At 37.0% G+C, this 25,674-nt stretch overlaps 1 protein-coding gene across 2 annotated transcripts in view; it reads right to left on the bottom strand.

Moving 5' to 3' along the window:
• Positions 1-25,018, bottom strand: part of RBBP6 (RB binding protein 6, ubiquitin ligase) — a 31,707-nt gene extending 6,689 nt beyond the window's left edge. For both annotated transcript variants that reach the window (XM_070461045.1, XM_020879270.2), the window contains exons 1-14: positions 23,791-25,018; positions 18,892-18,991; positions 16,506-16,542; positions 12,073-12,117; positions 9,952-10,040; positions 9,731-9,827; positions 9,239-9,378; positions 6,213-6,385; positions 4,636-4,739; positions 4,197-4,534; positions 2,346-2,442; positions 2,175-2,253; positions 2,012-2,066; positions 301-369 (exon numbers count right to left, since the gene is read on the bottom strand). In XM_070461045.1, coding sequence (XP_070317146.1) covers positions 301-369; positions 2,012-2,066; positions 2,175-2,253; positions 2,346-2,442; positions 4,197-4,534; positions 4,636-4,739; positions 6,213-6,385; positions 9,239-9,378; positions 9,731-9,827; positions 9,952-10,040; positions 12,073-12,117; positions 16,506-16,542; positions 18,892-18,991; positions 23,791-23,956 — 1,589 coding nt within the window. In that variant the 5' untranslated portion in view covers positions 23,957-25,018. The remainder of the gene's footprint in view (positions 1-300; positions 370-2,011; positions 2,067-2,174; positions 2,254-2,345; positions 2,443-4,196; positions 4,535-4,635; positions 4,740-6,212; positions 6,386-9,238; positions 9,379-9,730; positions 9,828-9,951; positions 10,041-12,072; positions 12,118-16,505; positions 16,543-18,891; positions 18,992-23,790) is intronic.
• Between the last annotated feature and the right edge of the window lie 656 nt (positions 25,019-25,674).

Below are 25,674 nucleotides of genomic sequence, written 5' to 3'. Positions count from 1 at the left end.
GCAGAGGCTTTACTGACTTCCCTCTACACTCAACGGAGATAAGCCAATATTCTGCTATGTGCTGACAAGGAGAAAGTAACCCTTAAGAAGGAGTAGCAAAGATGTAGCCTTAAAAAACCAACAGTTAAAATACTAAATGTAACCTATTCTTTCATAGGCCTCTCAAGCATAACTGGATTTAAGTGAGGTACCTGCAAAGCAAATGAACTCACTCCCCTTGCCACTGCTACGCTTTAAGTTTTGTTATATTTTTCACTGTGTCATCAGATTACTGTTATTCAAGATTTTTAGCAAGCCTACCTGTAGCAACTCCTCTCTCCTCTTCTAATTTGCTGTGGTGGAGAAACCAAGTATCCAAGTTTGTTGGAACTGTGTGGAAAGATAAAATAGGCTTGAGTATAATTAATACATGATCTTTTTGTGCACAGACTTTAAGATACCTATTTTTTAACTATTCTGGAAACTTTTCCTTACTCCCTGACCCTGATTCTTGCTTGTTCCAGATAGACAGATATGAGCAAACATTACATGTACTTGAATATTTTTTCTGATTAACATATTATAAACAATGAAGCCTCAATATAAACTTCATGTAGTATATTTTAATTAGCATTCTATAAGTTACCCTGTGAAATTTCTGTGTGTTTTTTTCTAAAGATCCCATGTACTTAAAAAAAGTTATGTATTTATTTCTTGGCTGTGCTGGATTGCTGCTTGGGCTCTTCTCTACTTGTGGTGAGCAGGGGCTACTCTTTGCTGCGGTGTGCAGGCTTTTCACTGGACTGGCTTCTCTTGTTGCACAGCATGGACTCTAGGGCCCCCTCGCTTCAGTAGTTGCAGACCCTGGGCTCAACAGTTTCAGTTCCTGGGCTCGAGAGAGCACAGGCTCAACAGTTGGGGTGTATGGGCTTGGCTGGTCCTAGGCATGTGGGATGTCCCCGGACCAGGCATCAAAACCCTGTGTTGGCAGGTGGGTTCTTCACCAATGAAGCCACCAGGGAAGCCTTGAACTTAATTGTTACAGAAAAGGAAAAGGTCCTTTTATCTGCTGGGAACTACGTGGAGGTGTCTGACATGTGAGGTAAGTAGCACATTTCCAATTCTACAGATGAGGCAATGGAGGCTGAAAAGTACAATCACACCCCCACTGTCATACAGCTAGTAAGTGGAGGAGCTGGGATTCAAACAGAGATCTGTCTTCAAATCCCGTATTCTTTCTACTGATATATTCGTATGTGTGTGTGTTAGTCACTTAGTCATGGCTGACCCTGTGACTTCATGGACTGTAGCCCACCAGGATCTTCTATGTAATTTCTTCTGGCAAGAATACTGGAGTGGGTAGTCATTCCCTTGTCCAGGGGAATCGTCCCAATTCAGGGATTGAACCTGGGTTTCCCACACTGCAGGCAGATTCTTCACCATTTGAGCTACCAGGGAAGCCTTTTCTACTGATATATTCTTAACATACTTTTTTTTATAATGAGTCTGGTTTATCTTTCAAACAAAAAGATCAAAGTTTTAGAATATAAGCCAGTTTATAGAAATTTATGACCTATATAAACAGAAATATTATATATATAAAAATAAATCTGATTTTTAATGCCATAAAAAATTATACCCTATAGAATTTTTTGCTTTTTCTTCTGAGAGGAGGAAGGACTTATTACAGGAACCGTTCACAAAGCATGTCTCTCAAACCTTATAGATTTTAATATGCAATAGAATTTAATTGAGCTACTCAAAATGAGAAATTTTGTGATTGATAGGCTTTAAATTTATATGAGTTTATATTTATTTTAGAAAACATTCTTTTAGAAAACAGTTCTTCATATAGTCTTGAGTTTGTTACATTTTACATAAAAACTGTAAACTATGGCATATAAAAGAGTTTATAATAAAAGACACTCAGAAAAAAAAAAAAAAGACACTCAGCAACATACTACTTAGACTGTAATTTTTATCCTCTGGTTTGAAAGCAATCATCTGACGATTATGTGAAACATATACTTACTGTTCCCAACCTGGTCGACCACCACCTGGACGAGCAGCATTTATTCTTACTGGACCTTGGACAGAAAAATAAGAACAACAACTAAATATAAAATTACATGTTAAATAAAGCTAGAATTATTTTTTAAGGGAAAAAGTTCAAACCAAGATGATTTTATACTCACCAGTTGTGGGGATCAACTGTCCATGCAATAATGACTGTCCAAGCAAAGAGGGGGTTCCAAGTACAGGCACCTGGTAACCCTTTAGGAAAAAACACAGTTAAGAAACAAAACAAAAAGCTCTACTGTAATAATATAAAAAGGTCTCCAAATTTAAAAGCCAATGAAACTTACCTTCTCTTCCATAAGAGCAGTAATTGCAATTGAAGAAGCTCCCTTTGAATGTTCTGATGCAAGTGCTGCAGCTGGCAGTATTTTATTATCAGAATCCCTAGAAAATAAAATAGTTTACAACAACATTAAAAGATCATTAGAAATGGAGAATTAAAGGTACAAACTTCCGGTTATGAGATAAGTAAGTACTCAGGATGTGATGTACAACATGATGACTGTAGGTAACACAGCTGTATGGTATACTGGAAAGCTATTAAGAGAGATTAGATCCTAACAGTTCTCATCACAAGGAGATGAGAACTCTTATTTTCCCCTTCTTATTGTATTTAGGTGAGAAGATGGGTGTTAGCTGATCCTACTGTAGTAATTATTTCATAATATATGTAAGTCAAATCAGCATGCTATATGCTTTAAACTTCAATGAGAACATTTTCCATATTTTTGAAGAAAAATTCCATTATTACAAAGACTGAGTCATATTTAAGAGACCTCAAACACTTGCAGAGTTTGAAAAATAATAGATCTGCAGAAAATGTCTGCAGTACACAAATATTTTTGCTTCAGGAATGCATTATCTGTAATGATAGGATTATAAGGTTTTCCTTTGCATATAACTAATAAAAATTATTAAAAGAAAAAAAAATTACATCCTATTGTTCCTAACACTGTTCTCCATCACACTTGCATTAAGATGAGTTAAATCAATGATGATGAAAACTTCTGGGGAAAATGAGCCAAATTGGACTTTTGAAGAGTTCTTCATATGTAAGTGAAATGTATGATTAAGGAAGCTCCTTAAAAAGTACAGTCTATGAAATGATACAAATTGGTGCAATTTTAAGACTACTCAAGCTTAAAAAAAAAAGTTGCAAAACCAAAAAGAAAAAAAAAGGATTTTTTTCTGGAATTCTACTTCCAGCTCTAGTAAATCAAAAAGGTACTCTAAGGTGAGTCAATGAATAGTAGACCATTCCCACTATTAATCAAATAAAAGCTTGAACTAGATCAGTGGGATTTTACTCTTTTTCATGATGATTTGTCACATGATACCGAATACAGTTTCCTGTGCTATACAGTAGGACCTTGTTGCTCATCCTATATACACAGCAGTTTGCAGGGATCTAAGGTCCTACTCCTAAAAATTTTGCTTCTGGGAACACACCCCTGGCATCTTAATTTTTAAAAGCTGGTTCATTTTTTTAAGGTTTGGACTTATAGAGCCACTGGACTATATAGTCATAAGTCCCTTTCATTTCAGAAGCGGTAGGATTTAAGTGAGGTTTTACTACTCTCCTATATAATTACGCTCCAAAAAAATTATTTCTGATCTTTCTTACCAGTGTTTCATCCCCTCTCCTCTGTTCTTAGTTCTACTCAAATCTACTGGTTTTTAATACCATCATTATGACCGTAAGTGAACTCTCCCTCCTGTGAACTGCAAAAGCTGTTATGGGATACTGTTCAACATTTAAGAAGGGCTGCTGGCAATCTGTATAGTTTTTAACTTTGGGATATTTAATCATTTACAAATGAATCTCCCTTCATTTCTCTATTCCTCCAGTAAGACGAAGTCATTTCTTTTTTTTTCATTTGGCCATGCTGTGTGGCTTGCAGGATCTCAGATCCCCAAAAGGGATTGAACCCTGGCTCCAGCAATGCAAGAGCCAAGTCCTAATTACAGGACTGCCAGGGAATTTCAAAAGACTAAGTCATTTCTTACAAGTCACCCACCTCACTGAGTACAGTAGGATGCTACGGACTGCCAGTCACTAAAACAATTCAAGCAATATACAATAAAAAAATGTCACTGGTCTCAGCTGTTTCCTAACAGTGAGAGATACACAGACTTACCGAAAAGGTCCATCTGATTTTTCTGAGTGGACTGATATGGAGACTGTTGCAGTTATATCAGGTACGGGGGCTGAGGCAGAAGATGGATTTCCAGGGACAGGAGGGGCCAAAGAAGACTGATTAGAGGTTAATGAAGACATAGATGGAGCTGGGTGAGTTGATGAAGATGTCACTGGAATCATCAGAGGATCTTGTTGTCTTGATATTGGAGATCTCATCAGAGGTTGTAGGTTCCGCTGAATGAGTGGTCTTGGAGGTGGTATTGGGGGAGGGGGTGGGGGTAACTGTTTTCTTAGTCTTTTCGTATAACCAGTTTCATTTTTGAAGTTATTAACAGCCTATAAACACCAAACATAAAAATGCAGAATATAATATTTACTCAAGTACAGTTAAAAGATTTTTTAAAATTTTTCATAAAAGGGGATATAAATATAGCTACCTGTCGTAAGAACTTATTGGCAATTAAAGCATCAGGAGAGACGTCATTCTGATGACATGTTGGACATGTATGTTCATCTGATTCCAAGAGCGCTGTCCTTATACCTATGTATAAGATTTTAAATATTAACAAAAGCACAGTTAGGAACCCAGTTTTTGGCAATGAATTGAGAAGATGGTTTATATGTGTTCAGTTACACTACTATTTTCCAAGCACACTAATCACTTTTATTCTTAGATTAAGAAATTTAAAAGTAAAATTTCTCTCCTGGTATCACTCCTCTGCTCTAATCTCTACCTTAAACACAGAAGTAATGGATATAAGCTAAACAAGCATTTAAATTGAGAGAAAGGACACTCTTTCTCAAATACCATTCTCTTTGGTTAGCTAACATCTAGAGTATTATAGGAAAAAAATAGAAATATAGCCTAGAAATAGACATTATGTTGTAAATACAGGGCTTCAAAAAAAGCAATCACTTGGGAATACCCCAGTAGTCCAGTGGTTAGGACTCTGCACTGCTAAGGGCCAGGATTAAATACCTAGCCAGGGAGTTTAGATCTTATAAGCTATGTGGCATAAACAAACAAAATTTAAAAAGGCATCACTAAGAAAGGGCATTATATATAGCAGAAGCATTATTTGGGCAAGGAAATCAGGAACATCTATAGCATAGCAGGTAAGAAGAAATACCAAATTACAGATGCAATGATTATGCTTCAGTGTAGTAAAAAAATCCAGTTATATAGGTGGTTTGTAAAATTTAAGACACACTCTGAAAACAAGCCTTAAGTAACCTCTTCTTGACTTTCGTCTTCACTGAAGAGGCTCCATAACAAAGATTTGTATTCCAAAGCTCTCTTTTCTTGTTTTCCTTCTGGCTGCGCCACGTGGCATCCAGGATCTTAGTGGATCTTAGTTCCCTGGCCAGGGACTGAACACCCCTGCTCTAGCGGAAACACATGGAGTCTTAACCACTGGACCACAAAGGAAGTCCCCCAAAACAAACTTTAGAAATGAAAAGGACCAAAGCAGGACTGAGCAATGACATTTTTAGATGACACCATTTTCATCTGGGTAAGAAGGGCAAAACTTAAGGTAAGTGGCAGAAGAGAATCAAGTGCTAATATAAATGACTAGGAAAAAAAAGTCACAAGCCACCCCCTCGAAAGTGTTTGGGTAATATGTTTACAGACCGTAGTTCTCAATCACCCTTAGGAACTTTAGAGTAAGCTATTTTTCACATTCCTAGAAAGGGATTTATTTTTTAAAAATAGTTTGGAAATATCTAAGGCCCCCAAAACTTTTAAATTTCTCTATACCATTTAAAACATATTTGAAACAAAAATTCTACATTTTACAAAACCTCAGTAAAGACACCTTGATGAAGGTAAAGAAAGTGGTCAATTCTAAAGGACAGATTTTGTTTTTAAAAAGAAGCAACAAAAAGTTATTAAATGTTCACTGATGTATCAATAATTCATATTGTTATTAAAATATATATTGTTGCTAAGAGCCTTTCCAAGGAAATACACACACTCTAAAATACATATCTTCAAAGTTTCAACATTTCTTACATTCATCACAGTAACTGTTTCCACAGCAGGGAATGACAACAGCATCAGTCATAATATCTTTGCAGATGAGACACAACAACTCATCTGGGATAGGATCATCTTCTTCTGAAGATGATGATGGTTCCTCTGGTAAAAAAGGTGGTTTTTCTTTCTTCCCAATTGCATATGCTTCTCTGTAAAAGAAGGTCTTAGTGTTTTTAACACTGTTATGGGAAAGTATTTCCAAGATATTTATATATTCTACTATACAATAGTAGGAACTTATATAACCTAGTATGATGCCAAATTAGTTTATACAAGTGTAGTACTTTCCAAAATAAGGGAGCAGTTATGAACATCCTCCCCTAAACAAAAAGATATAAAACAAAATCCTGAGAGAGTGTAACAAACAGAAAAAAAAAAAAGCTATAAAATTGGCTAAAAGGATCTTAGATTCTGTATTTCTAAGAACTGTGAGTCAGAGTGGCACAGTGACACAATCAAGTACCACAAAGTTATATTTAAATGGCAAAGACAGGATTTGAGCTTAAGTGATGACAACACCCTAATCACTGTTCTCTAGCCTACCATGTTTCCTGTAAAAAGTTTTTTTTTCCTCCTAACAGCCTCCAAACCTGTGAAAATACTAGTGTGAATGTCACAATACGGGAAACTAAAATTGGTACTGACATTACACAATTAAGGTGGATAATTCAAAGGAAATATGTCACTAATCACATCAATAATTAATAAACAGAATTAGACTTCAAAACAGTAGTCTTATACTTAATACTATGAGAGATTAATCTATTTATAGACAGTTAAGAGTAGGAAATGGCAACCCAGTCCAACATTCCTGTCTAGAAAATTCCACGGACAGAGGAGTCTGGTGGGCTACAGTCGATGGGGTCGCATAGAGCTGGACATGACTGAACACAAGAAATATTAATGACTTAATTAAGAAAAATGTGTAAAAAACTTAAAAGTAACACCTCATTAGACACTTGGGGGTCCATTTTTTTTGTAGAAATTTTGTGGAAATGTTGGATATTAAATATATTAAAAATAAACAAAAAAATAAGCCCTTCTCAGACTTATCACCGCCTCTTCCAATATCCCCATCTTCTCTGTAATCAGGCACATTTGTAAAACAAAGGAATTCCTAGAGAAATCTTTTCTCTCTCATTCAGGAACAGTGTGTCCAACCCAATGCTAAAAATGAAAGAATCTCATCTGGACAGAGCAGGGTACCTTAGGTGTGTTATTTGTGTTGCAGTTGCTCCATAGACATCACCACGATTCCAGAAATAAGTATCAATTTGCTTATGCCCCATTGTTCCCAATTTGTGAAAGAGGAGTCTCCCACTGCCCAAAAGAGAGAAAAGAAAAAAAAAAAAAAAAAAAAAGAGGAGAACAGGATAGAAAAAGAAACAGAAGAAGAGTCTGAGTTGCTTATCAGTGGTGTTAGTGGAGAGGGTGAAAGTTTCATTTAAAATATTTGGGTTCCCATTTTCCCCAGTATTTGCTGTGTGTTTGGCACAAATGCACTTTTGTATTCCAGTATTCAAATACCAATGAAGTTAATTATTAGTTATGAGCTTACAGGTGATGTTAATTTTTCCAACAAATTTCTATTTAAATACTTTTACATTTACATCTTATTAAGATGAAGCGGTCTGCTCTTAAACTTTGTCTGTAAAAAGCCATCAATTTCAACCTAAAACTGTTTGGATGCATGTATGAAACGTCTGAATTAGAAACAGCATACAACAAACTGCTCTAAAATGAATCACAAAAACACACAATGGTAGACTGAAAAAATAGATGGGAGTGAAGTTGAGAAAGTGAGCAGGGTTGGGAGTTTTAGAAAAATATTAATTCTTATCTGTTAACTAAAACAATGTATTTACCTACTCAAAAACAATCTTTTTTCAGCATCATTCTGTAAACATAGCATTTTTGTTGTCCTTACCTGCTCATCACATTTTGATAATACAGCACAAAGGTGACAAAAACTGTTCTTAATAAACATTCTGTTACTGGGAACATGGATATCTATTCTTTAAATTGATGTTTCTCAAGGCATGCCTTGAGCATCCTCTAACCTCGTATTCTCCTGGAGGACTTGTTAAAGATGCAGACTGAGAACATAACCCCTCGGGGGCGGGGGAGAGGAGTGGGACAGGGCACCTAGACTGTTTAACACACTTTTCCAAGAGCTTTTTATGTACAGTAAAGTCACAGAGCCATAGTCCAAAGGAACACTTAGTATTGTGTTTTATATTGTGTGAGTTTGCAACTGTTGAGGGTAATCAAAAGGTATAAATGTATTAAAAAAAAAAAGCAGATAAAATGGGAAGTTACCTAGCTGAACTACGCCACTAGGTTTACTGTCAATTCATTTCATTAAAAATTGACTCCTAAAATAAAACCTGAAAACATGTGAAAAATAAGCATTAAGGTATGGCTTACAGAGCTACTAACAGTTTATAACAGATAAACAGTTCTGAACTGTTATATAACAGATCTGAACTAACAGTTTATTAAATAAACCATATTTTAGAATCTTAAGACTCACAGAGTATACCCAAACTAGTCAAGATACTTGAGTATTTCCTTTAATCTTCACACTTAAATCTGCCTTGATAGCTTGCAGAACTTTTATTCTTAAGCCTCTTGTTTCTTAAAAAGTCTAAGACACTTATCTTGTTCATTTAAAAGATACAAACAGCATACAAGATTATGTAGGAGTATGTATGTGAATGAGGAAGAAAGCAGGGAATGACAGAAAAAAGAAAAATTAGAAGACCACAAGGAAAGTGGCACTCACTGGTAACAAAAACCCCAAATACAGTTTTAATTTGCTTTAAATGGAGCAGACTGCAGCCTCTCATTCTTAACACAGAAATGCAACATACAGACTAAGACTTGGTATACAATGTTTATGAGGAATCCAAGTAGCCAAGTTACAAACCCAAGATTAAATAAAACACTATCGCCTGGACTGACTGTAATCTCCACAGATCATACCTAATTTGAATACTTACGCATCTATAGTTGGTATGGCATATTTTCCAGTGTTGGTAAGCATTGCACCTTTCATGTTAGGATCTTTCACTTCCATCATAAAACTTCTGGGAATTCCAGTGCTCTTTTTAATCCTAGGACCAGATTCAAAGTTCTTATCCTACAGGTAGGAGAAAGGAGAGAGGAGGAAGAGAAAAAGCAGTTACCATTATTTAATATTAGCTAACACACAGTGTTTACTATCTGCTTGTATTATTTGTAGAGCTTTACATATGTGATTTCATTTAATCTCACAACAGCCATGTGAGGTAAGGACTATCACTATCTTCACGTCACAGAGAAGAAACAATAGGCTTGGAGAAATCACGTAACTTGCTCACTCAGTGGCAGTGTCAAGATCTGACACCAGTAGTTTGGCTCCAAAAGCTGTGCTCATTTGCCACTGTAACACAGAAGTCAGTATTTACCAAGAAAAATAATATGGCTAAGGAAAAATTTTAGCTTGAACTTACCCCATTTGTTGGACAATTCTTAATATAATGGCCAGGTTTACCACAACGGAAACAAGTATAAGACGGAGGTGGTGGACCCAGAGGTTTCTTCATGTAACTGAAAGGGGGAAAAAAAATTTACATGTACACAAAGACTTAAAAAAACAAAAAAGCTTTTGACATGGGGGGCTGTTAAGTGCCACCCCAAAGTACGTATTGGAATAAAGTACTTATAAACTTACTTGATTGGGTCGTATTCATGGCCAGATTGCGACATCATTGCTTTAATTTTATCTTCTTCAGAAGCATTGGCTTCAGCCAGATTGGCAGTCTGTTTAACAGGTAATTATTTGACACACACATTAGAAACACATTTAAGACCACACAGCCAAAGACAACACCACTCATCCTGTAAAGAGCAATATCTAATCTTGCATAAAAACAGTTATTAAAGTATAACCTAGAAGAGGCATGGGGAGTTCCTTAGGTCATTACATGATGTTTGGGTGTCTACGGAGTTGAAGAAAGTCCTTCTGGGGGCACTCAAACCTTAGACCCTGTTTGTACCTTACATTAAGATTTACATACTACTCTTCTAAGTTAAAAACTGAGATTAAGTTAGAGAAACACTTGACGTTTTTAAATAGTAAAATAATTCAAGTGTCACAGCATTAAGCATCAAGTGTCAAGCACATGACTTAGAGGTAGGGCTGGGGATAGGACACTGAACATATTATGCAGCAGATATGAGAAATCAGAAGACTCTAAGTAGTGGTGCCAAATTTCAAATTAAGTGCAAAGCACATGCACTGAGCATTCAAATTATAAATCCAACTCTCCAAAGATTTATGAACTTCATCTTTGAGGTATTACATACGGTAGTCTAGATAATAAGCAGGGTCTAAGGGAGTGAGTCCTAAAAACTTGAATCTTCAGCATCTAGCACTCATTATCAGCCATTCATTAGGTTTTAGCTTTACATTCATCCACAAAACAAGCAACCAGTTTTAACATTTTATTGTAATTTTATATACAAAGAATGCTTAACATTAACAGAGCTTAGAACAACAGCAACATTTACAAAAAACTGGATTACAGATGTTGAACAACTAATTTGTTTGAACCCAAACATTAACTTACAAATAGTTTAAAAAAAAAGTCACCCAAAGCTCCAAAACTCCCCAACTGCTTCCCACAAAGAAACAATGGAGGAGTAGACCAGAACTCAAATATGGTCCTTACAGTACAGAAGACTTTAAACAGTGAACTATACGTTGCTAAAGATGTTAACTCTATGCTAAACCACTTTGCATTAAAAAATTGTTGAGGATGGTTTTAGAATTATCAACTTTAATGTATACTTTTCCCACAACAGGAGTTTAAAAAGCTGTATTTGTTACTAGGACATTTTGGGGATACATTCTAGGGGATAAGGACAAAACCTACAACAAAGCCAAGGACAAGATAGGGACAGCACTAATGGAAAACTCGTCTACTCATTCACTTTGGTTGCTAAATTTAACTTTATATTTCTGATAGCAGGGGAAAAAAGGATCTTTGGAAAACTTCCTTCTTGGCCCTCAAAACTCTACCTGTTCTCTATTATTTGCCTTTTTTCCCCTAAAGGCATAATTTGCAAACTAAGTCTATTGTTTTAAAAATTAATCCATCACTAGTGCTTTCCCAAACAAAAGGTACACACTGTTGAGCAGAAAACTGCAAGCAATCTTATCGCAAAACATGGCATATACAATGATTTCAGGAGGTAACAATTTGCCCCTCTGCCAAACATACACATTGGTATATTCCTGCAAACAACTTTATACATTTACACAATTCATGTAGTCTGTGTTCAAACAAATTAGGTTGTTTAAAACTTTTTCTAATGCAGACAGACTACAAGTCTATAGCATAGAAAAACAACCGTATCACATTTAAAACGTTAACTTTCAAGGGATCAATTCAAATATTCAAGAAATAACCACGCAATTGTCCATGTAAAGGAAAGCTTCTATTTTGGCTGCATAAAGTCCACGTAATTTACAGCCAAAATCAGGGAATTCCTCCAGAAATCTGTTAAGTTTCCACTGTATAATTAAACAAAATGTATGAGGAAAAAAAGCAAGTAAGTGTAGCTTCATTTGTTTCTTCTGTCTTGAAGATGAATACTCCAACATTATGGTGAAGCAAAATACTCCCCCTATCTTCTCAAAACAGCAGCTACTCTTTACAGGATATTAATAATATGTACAAATGTTTCTGCAAAGTATTTCCTCCCCCAACCCCTCTTAAAACAACTGCTCCACATTAAAAAGAATTACGATGTTAGAAAAAGATTTATATTTTCAAGAATATATATATACCTTTGTAAGCTGGGCCAGAGAAATAGACGCAGAAGAGTCATCAATCTGTTCACAAAAAATTAAACACACATTCAAGTTCCACACTGAAAACATCTGAAAGTGATCATTTACTCCCTACTGCCACTTAATGTTCAAATATTGGATATTTTTATTAGAAGTTTTCGAAAGAATGTTATCTTGTTTTAAGCTGAAATGTAGCTCACCCCACTTATCCTTCTTCACACATCTCACATACAGTATATAAAGGGTAATGGTTGAAGGGGACTCTATTACAATGAGAAAACAGTAAAGAAAAGGATAGGAAAGCTGCTCAGTGTGGTGATTAAATACTAAGTAGAGTCCCAGGCCTATCAGTGGTCTCTAAAACTAATGATGCTCAAGACAACATACACTAGAAGAGAGAATAAGAAATCCTTCTAACTTTCCTATAATGCCAACCGTGTAAAAACAAGTAGCTCTTTAAAGGCTCAGATAACTGCTTTAATAAAACAGCTCCCAAATAATTGCTACTTTTCCCCTCTTTTGAGTATGTACTGCTCAGTATGAATAAGTTGATTCTTGCATACAAAGTATCAACAGCTAATCTTGCCAAAGAAACCACAGCTTTAACGGGGCAAAAATTTTAAGCCGAATAGAGAGAAATAAAAGGCATCCCGGGGCAGGGCAAACAGAGCAGTTATAGGATGGACTTCAATGTGCAGGGAAAATAGTTACTTTAATCAAAGGGAGCAAGTATTAAACATGGATATGAGGGCTTTAAAAAATGTATGTTCAAATGTATTTAAAAGTGCTTCATTATTTGTTCCCCTGAAATACATTAATATCAGTTTTTAAAAAGTGTTTATGCATGAGTGTGTATATGTATACACACAATCTTCAGCATGTAATTCTAAAGACATGATTTCCCTACAAGTGTACCAAAATAAAAACATTATCAGCTTCCTATGTAGTAAGTGGGTTGCTTATTTAATGTTACAAATTTCTCATGCATTACTGGTCAGAACTCTTCTTTAAAATGGAGAGAATGTAACAAGATGTCTGGATCAAAGGAAAAAAAAAGTGAGTCTTCATCATGCATTTTTCAAGGATTCAAGAGAACTGAGAGTATTTGGAAAAAAAAAAAAAAAGCAGCATGACTTGGAGCCCCAAATAGAAATGTAACCAATTTCAATATGTAGTTCTTAGCTTAATGCCACCACAGCAGGAATGCAATAAACGGAAATAAAACTAATGCCGGCTAAATTTAAAATACATCTTATACACATCTTAAGAGTTTTAAAAGCTAGTTTGATGGATATTATTGCTGGGATGTTTATCTAAACAAAAGGTTCTCAGCTCCACACTGAGGGACTGTAGAGTCCATAATGCACTAGCCCCATATACATTCCTAGCCATATAATCTATCAGTGGGTTGAAGTGTTCTTTCCTTAAAGAATGAGTATCTCAAGAGGTAAATTTAGAAAAGAAAAATTGAAAGAACACAGCCTATTTTTATCCAGAAAAATTCTGACCTATTCAATCTATTTTGAAGAGTGTAACATTTTATATCAATCAAGAATCACCTGAATTTTAAGAAATAAGGACTGAACAAACTGCTGTCAACCATCATCTATACTGTGTTTCTAATCAAAGAAACAAATAGCCTTTTAAAATAGCCTATTACTATATAGAATGTGCATGCTGATCACTTCCTTAGAAAGCAGCAGTTGTATTACACTTTTTTTTACTGCTGAAACCAAAAAAACTAACATTTTTTTTTGTTGTTCTCACTCCTAAAACATAGCTGTCTTTTTGTTATTATGCCAGGCTTTCCTATTCTTCCTTTGGGCCAACTTGTTATTATGAGCATATATTTATTTAGTTATGAGTGGTTTTAGATATTCAACAGCATCTAAATCACTTTTTTTCCCACCAAATAATCTGTGGATTCTTTACCAATTGAGCTATCAGGGAAGCCCCTATAGCACTTTAATACCCTATATAAATACAAGGTGGTAAAATTTACCACAAATTTAGAAAGGCATCCAATTGTTTTCTACATATAGCAAGATATTAAGAAATAAGTGTAAAATGCTGACAAGAAATGACTTAAAAATGAGTAGGAATTTGTATGTATTTAAACATCAATTAAAAAACCCTACTTTAAAAAAGTAGTCTCTAGAAACACTGATTAACATGCACACTGTGGATATGATTAAAATGAAACTACCTCTCTCACATCTAATTTGTGGCCTTGCTTCTGGGAGCAAGAATCTGAAATCTTTTATGTCAACTATACTTGCCTGAAATTAAAGGATCTTACAACATGTAATTCTGATGTTAGCAGGAAGGACCCACAGCTTTGGAATAGCAACACAGAAGGGTAACTACAAACAGCAAAGCTGTGGAATATAGAAACAGCCATCCTTGATTAGAGTTGGCTTAAGTTACCAAAAATGTGCATACATTTACTTTTACTAATCAGAATTTAAAAACCTGGCTTTAGTGATTTTGTCTTAATTGTGAGTGTGCATAACATACCTAAGTCTCCTAAGACGGGCACTAATTATGCTTTATGAATATATTTTCTCATATTTTAAATGTCAGCAAATGTACCCCAAGCAAATAATGGGGATATTATGTTATCTAATTTCTCCACTTCAAATAATTCTACCTAAAAATTAAAGCCACTATTATTTTTTTTAAAAAAGAAGAAAGAAAAGAGAAACCTAAATAAGCATAAAATAAACTGCTTCTTATAAGTGTAATACAGACATGCCAGGGAACACACAAGGCTAAAAGAATGTTAACTTTATTTATGAACATGTGATCTGTGTTTATACACATGCTAATAAACAAAAAGGAAATAATTATTTTCAAGAAATAAAACTTCATCTGAATTAGTTTAAATACTGTATAAAATGTACTTTATACAAAATGTGTTACATTAACTACTACAGTCACCAGTATAGTCAATCTAATTTGTGCTAGCATTTGGATACATAAAAATCAGTTTTAAACCAATCACCAGCAAAACAACTTGTGGACAGTTTTTACAGCATTATGCTTTAAAAAAAAAAAAAAACACCCCAAACCCCCAAAAAACCATATACCCCAAAGAGGGAAAAAAACTCCCCAAACACTAAGTTTTGACTTTTGAATCACTATATTTAGTTCCATGAGAACTAAAGGCTATATACTTTAGAAAACAAGTCCAAAGTTCAGATATTCTATGTTATTGTATTTAAGATTCAATGATCCAAGGTTAGTGAAAATACCTGATACACAATTAAAAGATCACTAGTATTTTAAAAGGATAAAGTTGAAAGAGCAAGCAATACCCTTAAACTCTAAGTGAGGATTTCAGACATCTTGTATTGTGTACAAATCAAGCCTGAGCACTCAAATGTTTAGAGAACCATCAAGTTTTACAGAACTCAATTACTACAGGTCTCTGTTCTGAACCAGGTGTTTCACCCTACAACTTAGGAATGCTGCTACCTTTTACTTAAAAGCTCAAAGTCAAAATGTTGTCATACTTAAGGTTATTAAAATGTTAACCTGGTTAAGGGGAGTTACCTTTGATAAGCTACAGCTTTAAGTTAGCTTACAATTATTGCAGCATTTTAATATCTTATGAGATGAGGGAAATATTTTAATTTGGACAACTGAGCAGACTAGAAGTAAAAGACCTCTATTAAAACTTGAGTACTCAATTGTATAAAATCATCGACGAGACATTGATATACTTGTAGGGGGCCCAATTCCAGGTTTCACTTTACAGTACAAATGTAAACAAAGAATAGGAGCTCAAAACTGCCAAATAAAGCAAAACTAAATAATAAAAGCTGCGTCAATGGTCTCTGGAAAGCTCTATGACGTGTCTGAACTTGGAGAAAGCATCAAACTTTAAATATAAGCTTTGGATGTTGCTAATGCATTTTCAAAGCCATCAATCAGGCAGAAAAAAAGAAAAAAAAAACCCAAAAACCAAAAAAAACTAAGTGATACACGTGAAAATGGCAAAATATACATTCCAAACATTTTTTTTTTATTGCAGGAAACAAAAAGCACACAACAGCCTGTACATACATACAAAATACTAACTATAGACAGACAGATGCAGAACATGTTACCATGTTCATTAGTGTAAAACCTACATGATCTAAAAAGGATCATACATTAACTGTACAACACAGTGTCATACAGGGAGAATGCTATCATATTTAATACGAAACAGTGTTTTTTGGGCACAAATTACCCATTTCTACAAAATAGTGTGCAAATTATGCCACATATATCCATATTCAACTGAGCTGTCATCAAAATACATTTTATTTACAATATGTTCTATGATCAATTGGATATTACGTTCTAAAATGATTTACTTCACTGCTACATTATAAAGGAAAAAGCAACGTGTAGAAAAAGTGTGAGATTGTGTTTTTACATACTGCTTTTGAAGTTCCCATCACTGGTTCAGTTCGACTTCTAAAAAGACAAAAAGAAAAACAGCATTAACTCTCTAAGAAGCTATTAATGAATTTTTGTGCTAAAAACATCTCTCCAACCACACATTTTTTAGGAACACAACTTTTCCTTGGCACAAACATTTAAAAACAACCAATTTCAGAAGTAATAAATATACTACTTTATTTAATTTTTACTACCTTTGAACAGTTTTAAGATGCATTTTTGATTTTAAAAAAAAATCCATACTTGGTAATTAAAGGTGTGTATCTTTCTACCTACAACAAATGTTTTCTGAAAGGTAGTATGAGGATTTTGTTATTTAAGAAACTTTGAGGCTATTTCTTAATAGACTGAACAAGTCTATTAATCCTCACTTTAATAGGTACAGATGAGAATTTTCATACCCTGAATTACCTTACAGTAAGACTACTACTGTAAATATCCTATAATTTGGAGCCCTGAGAAATTGTTGTGCTCCAAAAACTATATTTCAAATCCAAAAGACAGGTTGGCAGTTTCATCTTTTTAAAAGTCTCAACACAGTGACCAAGATAAAATAGGAAGTCTATTTTCCAGAAAAATCAACCGTTTGACAGCATATTTTCGTTAAAAGAATAAGTTTAATAAGTTGGTTATAGAGAATGGAACTGATCTTTAAAAATATATACACAAGTAAGCTCAAGAAGAAATTCCTTTAAAAGTCCACACAGGAAAGGGTATGAGGGTCAAATTGCTAAAATACAGGCTTCAAAGGCTTAGTTTTAGTTTTAAGTTTATGCTATCCTGACAGAAAAACATTAGATAGCATATGAAAGGAATTTCTAGTTTGTACATGACTGGTACGCCCTGAGATAAAAATGAAATTTTCATTTACTAGTATTTGCTCAGCAAATTCAAAAACACTTCAAGAGGCAAGTATATTATAAAGGAAATCAAATACACAGTGAATTACGCATGCAATTCTGTAAGAAGCAACTATTTTCCCATGTACTTTAAACAATTCTCTCCCTAAAATTTCTGAATATCAAAACAATCTCCTGAAACTGAATGTTTGCTATTTTTACAAAGTACTTAGTAAATTAAGGGATAACTTCACACTAAATTCTAGGAATTAATTCTTCCTTTATAATGTTTCAAAATTATATAAAGTTAAAGGTACATAGCTCATTTGGTATTTACAGAAGGAAAAAAAAGTCTTCAGCTTTTAAAGTTACTAAACAGAAGATTTAAGAACCTCCAAATGTTAAAATATGGAATAGAACTTTACACTAAACTAAATGAGAACAGTCTTAGAAAGAAAACGTGCCCACATGAAGCAAAGCTCCAGGAAATGACTTTATTTTCCTCAATTCCAAGAACACATTCCATTTCCTAGGACTGGCAAATTCCAGAATGTTTCATTGACCAAAAGCAGAATTTGCCAGAATTTCATTGACCAAAAGCAGAATTTGCCAGAATTTCAAGTAAGTCTATCTTACCTCTGAGTATTCTTTAAATAGCCCAAGTTGCTATCCTTTTCACAGATTATACTGAGTTGGCCAAAAAGTTCGTTTCAGTTTTTCCATTCCATTGTATGGAAAAACCTGAAGAAACTTTTTGGCCAACCCAATAACTGTTATCAGCATTAAAATTGCAAGAAAGCAGAGAAAGTTAGATATAAAGTTATAATCTTGCCCTTTTAGTGAACTCCTTAAGCTCTAGACCATTCCTAAAGTATTATCACTATAATTCTTACTCCAATAAAGGGCATTTGACATGTGCCAGGCACTACTGAATTCCTCCAATTCCCTGGAGTTACATATATTTTATTTTGAGGAATCTGAGGTACAGACTTTAGGTAACTTACCCAAATACAACTTCATACAACTGGTGTGAAGCAGTAAATGGGAGTCAAATCTAAGCCTGATTCCAGTGTCTGTGCTCATGAATCCTATGAACGTTATCACTTCCCAACAAAGTCCCTTATTAATGAGAAGCAAATACTACCACTACTGAATACTCCTGATGCTGACAAAATATTTAGGACAGATCTCAAGATACTTACATTCTTGTAGTGAAAAAATGGTAGAGGGGGAAAGTGTCCAGGTAATAAAAACCAATGAAGGGGAAAGATTTACTTATTTGAGGATCATTTTCTTTTTGTTAATATTACCTACATAGAGCAAAAAGTCTACTAGCTCTTACTTCTGACTACAGTTTAACTGGGGAAAGAAATCAGGAAAACAAACATTCTCATAATTTTAAGGATGAAGACGACATACTCACTAGCATAAAGTAGTGAGTTCAGTTCTAAAGCATATCTGTTCCTTCTCACAAAGTAAAAAGTATTTTGAGAACTTGCAAACATGGGATTTAATTAATACTTACATAACATATGTCTTGCTTGTAGATTTAACACCTCCAATAGGAATTCTTCTAACAATTACAGATGAATTTTTAGGAATTAGAGCATTATCGTCAGTATATTCTGTAAATAAAAGGATAAAAAGTTGAATGTCTATTTCGAGATTTTTAAGTCATAATCCTCAAGAATTAGAAAACTTCAACCAGATATAAATTTTATGGGAAATCATCTTAAACATAAAGGAGCATTAATAACCACATGTTCCTTGCATTGAGATTACAGATACTGTCAGAACAAATATCCAAAGCCATAAGGAGTTAACACCAAGTATGTCAACAGGTTCTTGGCTCTGGCACCTCTATCAGAGATGGAGGTGGAACCCCAAGTCTCAGGAAGACTAAGTTGTTCGCTGTTTAGCCAGTAATGCTGAACATCTGAACTATATGAGGAAAAAGTTGTTATTTAGAATGAAAATATTTTCTCTCTCCTGGCGGCTCAGACAGTAAAGCCCACAGTGCGGGAGACCTGGGTTCAATTCCTGGGTTGGGAAGATCTCCTGGAGAAGGAAATGGCAACCCACTCCAGTGTTCTTGCCTAGAAAATCCCATGGACGAAGGAGCCTGGTAGGCTATACAGTCCATGGGGTCACAAAGTGTCGGACGCGACTCAGCGACTTCATTTTCACTTTTCCTGGGCTCTAAACATTACTACTGGGGAAGACAGACTAAAAAGTGTGACACATTTTGAATCCTTTGTATTCAAAGAAAAAAGGGCTTTGTAATAAAGAATTCAAAGTGGGATGCAACTTTGGAGAGAATGTTGATTCAAGGAAAGGCCCTCTGAGGAACTGGCATCTGAGACTTAACAGAAGACTGAGAAGACAAGATGTGCAAAAACACTGGCAAAGAATGTTTCAGAGGAGAGAAGCATGGGGAAAAATGACACAAGGCCAGAAGAGCTGAGGAAAACCACACAATGACTAGAAACACAGGCACAGGTTACATATATTTTGTTTCTAAGCACAACAGGAAGTCATTGAAAGATTTTAAATAAAAATGACGACAATTTGATTCATATTAAAAACAAAAACTCGGGGGGGGGGTTATCTAAGTGAAGAATGAATCTGTATAGGAACAAGAACAGAAACGGTGACTAAGGAGACTGCTGCATAGTTCAGGTAAGAGAGAATAACGATCTGCTCTGGAAGTGACACAGAAATCAAGAGAATGTTGTAAGGCTTTACGACAGATGTGGGTGGAATCAGAGATGGAGGAGAGAGAAATCAGGCATGAATTCCTAGGTTCCTGGCTTAAGCAACTGGACGAAAAGGGATGCTACTTTCTGAGAAGACAGACAGGAAGATTATCCTACTCTTGGGACTATTACTTGCAATAGTTCTCTAAGAATGAAATTCAAACAAAAAAATGAATCGATGAATTCAACGATGGTTTAAAAAAAATCTGTTATGAAAGGAATTTGCAAAATTACCAAAAAGAAAAATAATCCACTACAAGGGGATATATGTAAAAATGTACCCATCTCCCTTAATCACACAATCAAGTATTAGGGTTCACTCTTTTTAAATTACTGAGTTTACCTGACTCACTTAAGTTACTCAGCACCAAGTGCTCTAATTATTAAGCTTATCAACCTCTAATTATTTTAAGTTTATCAAATATATAAGCATTTTAAGCTTTTATAGATGTACTGGCTCTATCCTTTCTCATAGCATTATCATAAATTGGGTTTCCCAGGTGGCACAGTGCTAAGAGACACAAGTTCGATACCTGGATTGGGGCAACCCCCTGGAGGACGAAATGGCAACCTACCTGGTATTCTTGCCTAGAAAATTCCACAAAGGGGTGGAGGGCTACAGTTTATAGGGCCATAAAGAGTTGGACATGACTGAATGCACACACACATAAATTGTTCAGGAAAGGGTTCTTTTCAGTTTACATATTTCAAGTAGTAAGCTTTATCTTCATAAGTATCCAATTAGAGTGATGCAATTTTCTAATGTAAGACTACCATCATTATCAGGATAGCTCCAAGTTCCAAGCAAGCTCTAAGAAAGAAAAACCCAGAAGCATGGGAGATGAGGGATCTTTAAAAAAAAAAAAACTCTAAAACTTGATGTCAAACACCAGATAATTAAGTTGCTGACTATGTAACTATCAAAAGAGTTCACCATAGGAACGAATAGCAAATGTGCTCAGGAGCTTTCCAAGACAACTTTATTCACCCCATCAACACAGTGTTGTCAAGCTTAGTCTGGCTCTGATGCCACATGCTAATTGACCTTTTAAAGTATCTGAATCACGCTGATAATTTCCTACCTTTAAAATACCTCAGTAAGTAACTTGTTAGCTTCAAAAGATCCTCTCTATTTGACACTGCCATTTTTGATCTAAAAACATGAAGAATACGGATGAAATGAAACAAGACGAATTTAAGAAATGGAGAAATAGTCTTTTGAAAATTCTTTTTCCTCAGCTTCCAAATCTTTTTTACCCTAAGTTCAGAATAAAGGCTGTTTTGTTGTGTGTATGTGCTTTTTTTTGCTGGGGGAGGGAGGGGTAATTGCAAATAAGCAGAAAAATTAGAAAAACAAGTTTATGTAGGAAAAACACAAAAATAAATTTGAGATTCATTTTGAAATGTAGTCTAGAAATAAAGAAGCAGACTTCTTAACCTGAAACATGAAATTCTGATTCAAGCATTTCAGTCTAAGATTTAAGAGTCCTAAACATGGACAGACTTCCAAAACTGTCCGGAATCTTTTATAGAAACATGATAGAAACATGAATTCAAACAAACTAAAGTGATCCAGTTCGGCATTCTTTCCTAGGCGATCTCATAACTATGAAGCTATAAACATTCATTCTGTCCTCTTTAATTCACTGGATGGTGCTAAAAGCAAGTGGCATTCTTCCTCAGCTGCCTTGTGACACTGATACTACTTGCCATAAAATTCATTAAGTGCCTAAATATCTTTTTCTCTCCTAATTTGAGGACAGCATAAGACGCAAACTTTCTCTTCTCTTAACCAATCCAATAGCAAAGCTTACTACAGCAAAGCTTTCTCCAATAATGACAGTTCACAAATATACAAAAAACACGGGGCTGGGCAAAGCATTTTCCTGCTTTCAGCATTTGTAAAAATAAGGTATTAAATAATTTCCTAGCTTAGAAAAAATATAACACATCACAAACTCTTAAATTCATGGACAAGAATTCCATCAACAATAATTTATTCCAGTCTAATAAAGCTGTAATCAGTTATTAGATGAAAAAGATTGATGGAGTTTAGTCTTAAAAGAGTAAACTGTGTTACACTCAGCAAAATATGAAATCTAAATATGATTAAAACTGCCTTAATATTCTCTAATTTCACTTAATAGTTTATTTTCTCTCATTCATTATCATTAACATATCCAGGTGTCCTAAAATTATTATAAATCCATCTGTTAAGTGTGGCTGTAATGCTTAAGGAAGGCTTTTGCGGCCTTAAGAAATATTTCCTTAAAGGTATTTTCTTGAATAATATTTTTAAAAGCTGTTTCTCAACTATTCATGATCACCACCAATTTTTTCCTCACAATCACAATTACCAAAGCCTCGCATGAAGCATCTCTTAGGTCTGATACACTGAAAAACCGGAAAGGGGGGAAGTGGAGAATATTCCTGCACATGTTATCAAGTAAGTATACAAGTTCTTTCTTACTATTTTTGAGTGCTGTTCCTTAATACAATTATATTTATGTCTGGATGTAAATGTAAAAAAACAGCTCTTGTACTTGACAAGTGGGGGAACCTCCCCCAATTTCAACTAAAAGAACCTATGTCCCACTAAGCCAAATTTAGTGATCAATAAACTACCCTAACTAGAACTTCACTTTACTTCTCATCTTATAAAAGAAAAAAAAAAAAAACTCAAGACACAAAACGACACATCAGCGTTGCAGTCCTGAGAAAAAGAAACCGAAGTTAAGTTCAAAGCCAGAGTCTGAAAATAGAAACTCTAAGAGGCCATTCTGTCTCATTCTCATATCGATGTTAAATTCTCAGTATCATATAAAAAGCTTTTATAAAAGAGAAAAATTTAAAGATTCCAATTAGTGGCTTATGTATATTCATATGATAGCACAGCAGACTATTTTTCAGTATCCTAGTAGCAATATAATCATATAAAATCAAGCAACCACTATTTTTAAAAATCTGTACTTTTGATCTTTCTGAAACTGATAAAATTTACGAGTAATGTGATGAACTAAGAGTTCAACTACTTAATTCTGGAACTTACACACCAAACAAAAGTGGTCACACCAGAACATACCAAGTTCCAAAAGCAATTCCAACTTTAAAAACTGGCTAGATTAAAAACAGCAAAGGGAGGATCTTTCTCCAAAGACAGGCAACTCCAAACTTAAAACTAACTAAATAAATCGGGGAAGGGAGACGAGGAGGACACAGAATTTGCCATCAAAACCCCTACGGTGATTAAGTTAGAAAGTTAGAGATGGTTCTCCAGCGCTGCTTTACAAAGAAGCCTTCCTTCTGCTCTCCTCTCCTCCTTCTGATGGAAAACAGATTAGGAAATGCCCCAGGATAAGCACTCAGACAATCTGGATGACATCCCCACCCCTAACACCAAAACCCTCGTTTAAAAAAATCATCTGGGAGGAATCAGACAGTTGGGGATCGGCCGGTTGCAGATGATCCAAGTATACAGAAAACAAATCAAAGTCAATTAAACTCGGGGGCTGACTGCTGCAACCTCTGGCTATCAATGAAATTCGTCCCCAAAGTGTTAGAACGAACAGTCCCACAAGAGACATAATGGCGGTTAGTCTCCAGCCAGGCACCTCGCCACCAGCATCTCTCTTCCACCAGCCAGGATCCGGAGCCCGGGCGGCTCTTACCTTCTTTCGTCTGTGCGTTGGTGATCTGCAGGTCGCAGTCGGCAGCTTTCAGCTTCTCTCTCCCCATAATCTGCTTCTTTAAGTCGCAGAGGGAGATGTGGAGCCCATCAAAGGTGACGGTATCATAGTTGAGTTTAGAAGAAAATTTATAATGCACACAGGACATGGTGCCAAAGGATTCCTAAGGTTCAGCGAGGAGACGTGCACACGCTCAATATATGTATATTTATAAACTTAAGAGCAAAATATGTACACACACAAAACACTCAGAGACACCGAAGGACCCTAAAAGGCCTCAGATTAAATACCCCCCCAACCACAAGCAGGGGTTCGTAAAAACAATAATTCAGAACCCGCCCCCCCCCGGATATTCAGAATCGCTTCATGTGGGAGGAGGCGGACGAGGACGGGGCAAGGGGGCAAGCGAGAATCCGCCAACCGGCACAATTGTCAGCCGGCTGGGTCCCCCTCGCTCATGCTAAGGGCCGGCAGAGACGGGGGCAGCGGTGCAGTCAGTAGCGGTCAGTCCACACGTTAAGAGTCCGAGTGACCCCGCGGGGTCAGGGGTCCATAGCGCGGCCGCACCTCCCGGATCGTCTCTTTCTCCGTGGATGGGGGTGACCCAGGCCCGGGAGAAGGCAGAGGGGAGAGGGCCCAGGCCCGGAGTCCACGAGCGGCCTCTCGCCTCCTCCTGGCTTCCGGACGACCGGCGTCGGCTGCCCCAGGCCCAGGCCCCCGCCACGCAACAGACCCCTTTCGCCTGCTCCCCGCAGGGCCACGGGCGGCCCCGCGGCCTAGGCCGAAACGCGCGGTCGGCGGAGGAGAGGCCTTCCCGCAGGCCGCCCCCGGCTCCGCCTCCCCCCCGCCGCCGCCGCCGCCGCCAACGCCAACGCCGCTCAGACACAAAGCCGGTACTAGGCCTCGGCTAGGCCTCGCAGCACTTCCTCACCACCCCGGGCCCCAGCCAGCGGCCGGGGGGCTTCGGCGGACCCTCGCGACGCCGCCGAAGGCTCCCTGACGCTTCCTCTCGCCGAGTGCTCCGAGCTTCTCTCGCCTTTCGCTTCCGTCGCCTCTCGGCCCAGTACCGCGAGATTAGGCCCGGAAACCGCCGGGCAACGGCGAGGGCTCCGCCGGCTCCCTGTTTTGTTTCGCCCCACTGCCGCTTTCGGGGCCTCACCAGGCGCTGGCGACACCTCGGAGCCAGGCACTATGGCGGACGCGGCCTGGCTTCGGGCGAGCGCCCCACTCCGGGGTCTCTTAAGCAGGGATTGCACGGGCGGCGCGCGCGGGGCGGGGCTGGCGTGCGCCGATAGGCGGGCCAAGGGGCGAGGCCTGGGCGTCACAAAGCGCACCGGCCCGCCTACGTGACCCCGCGCTTTGTGACTCCCGAGCGCGGAACCTGAACCAGCCGGGTGAACGGAAGAAACCATCTGCCTCAAAGGGCGGGGTGGCAGGCCGCAAAGAGGACCGGCTCACAGCGCGGTTCCGGAGGGGGGCCCAAGTTTCCGCTGGTGCCTGGCTAGTTCCCACTGAAAAGTGGCGTGTGGGAGGGGCACCTAGCTGACTCCTCCTTCCACACAACCCCCATCGATTCTCCCGAGTGCCCCAATTTAAGTAAACATTATGGTTGCTATGCAGTTAACTATGGTTGCCATGCAGGACCCCCCCCCCCCCCCCCAGCTTCCCCTTACAACAGAGTGGCTATCTAAAGCTCTTCCTAAGCAGAAATTCTGGAGCAGCCCCGGGCTAGAACAGATAACAGCCCCTACTGTGAAGATTTAAGGAGCTCTTACTACGTGCTAAGCACGGGGCTAAGCGCTTTACAACACTTCCAGGTTCTGAGCAGTTGCCTGCTTTGAAACCCTACCAGTGGGACCCTAGATT

Source organism: Odocoileus virginianus, chromosome 33 (assembly GCF_023699985.2).
Source record: "Odocoileus virginianus isolate 20LAN1187 ecotype Illinois chromosome 33, Ovbor_1.2, whole genome shotgun sequence".
NCBI classification, from domain to species: domain Eukaryota; kingdom Metazoa; phylum Chordata; class Mammalia; order Artiodactyla; family Cervidae; genus Odocoileus; species Odocoileus virginianus.
The sequence above is the reverse complement of the archived record's forward strand: the minus strand, read 5'-3'. Positions and strand labels throughout refer to the sequence as shown.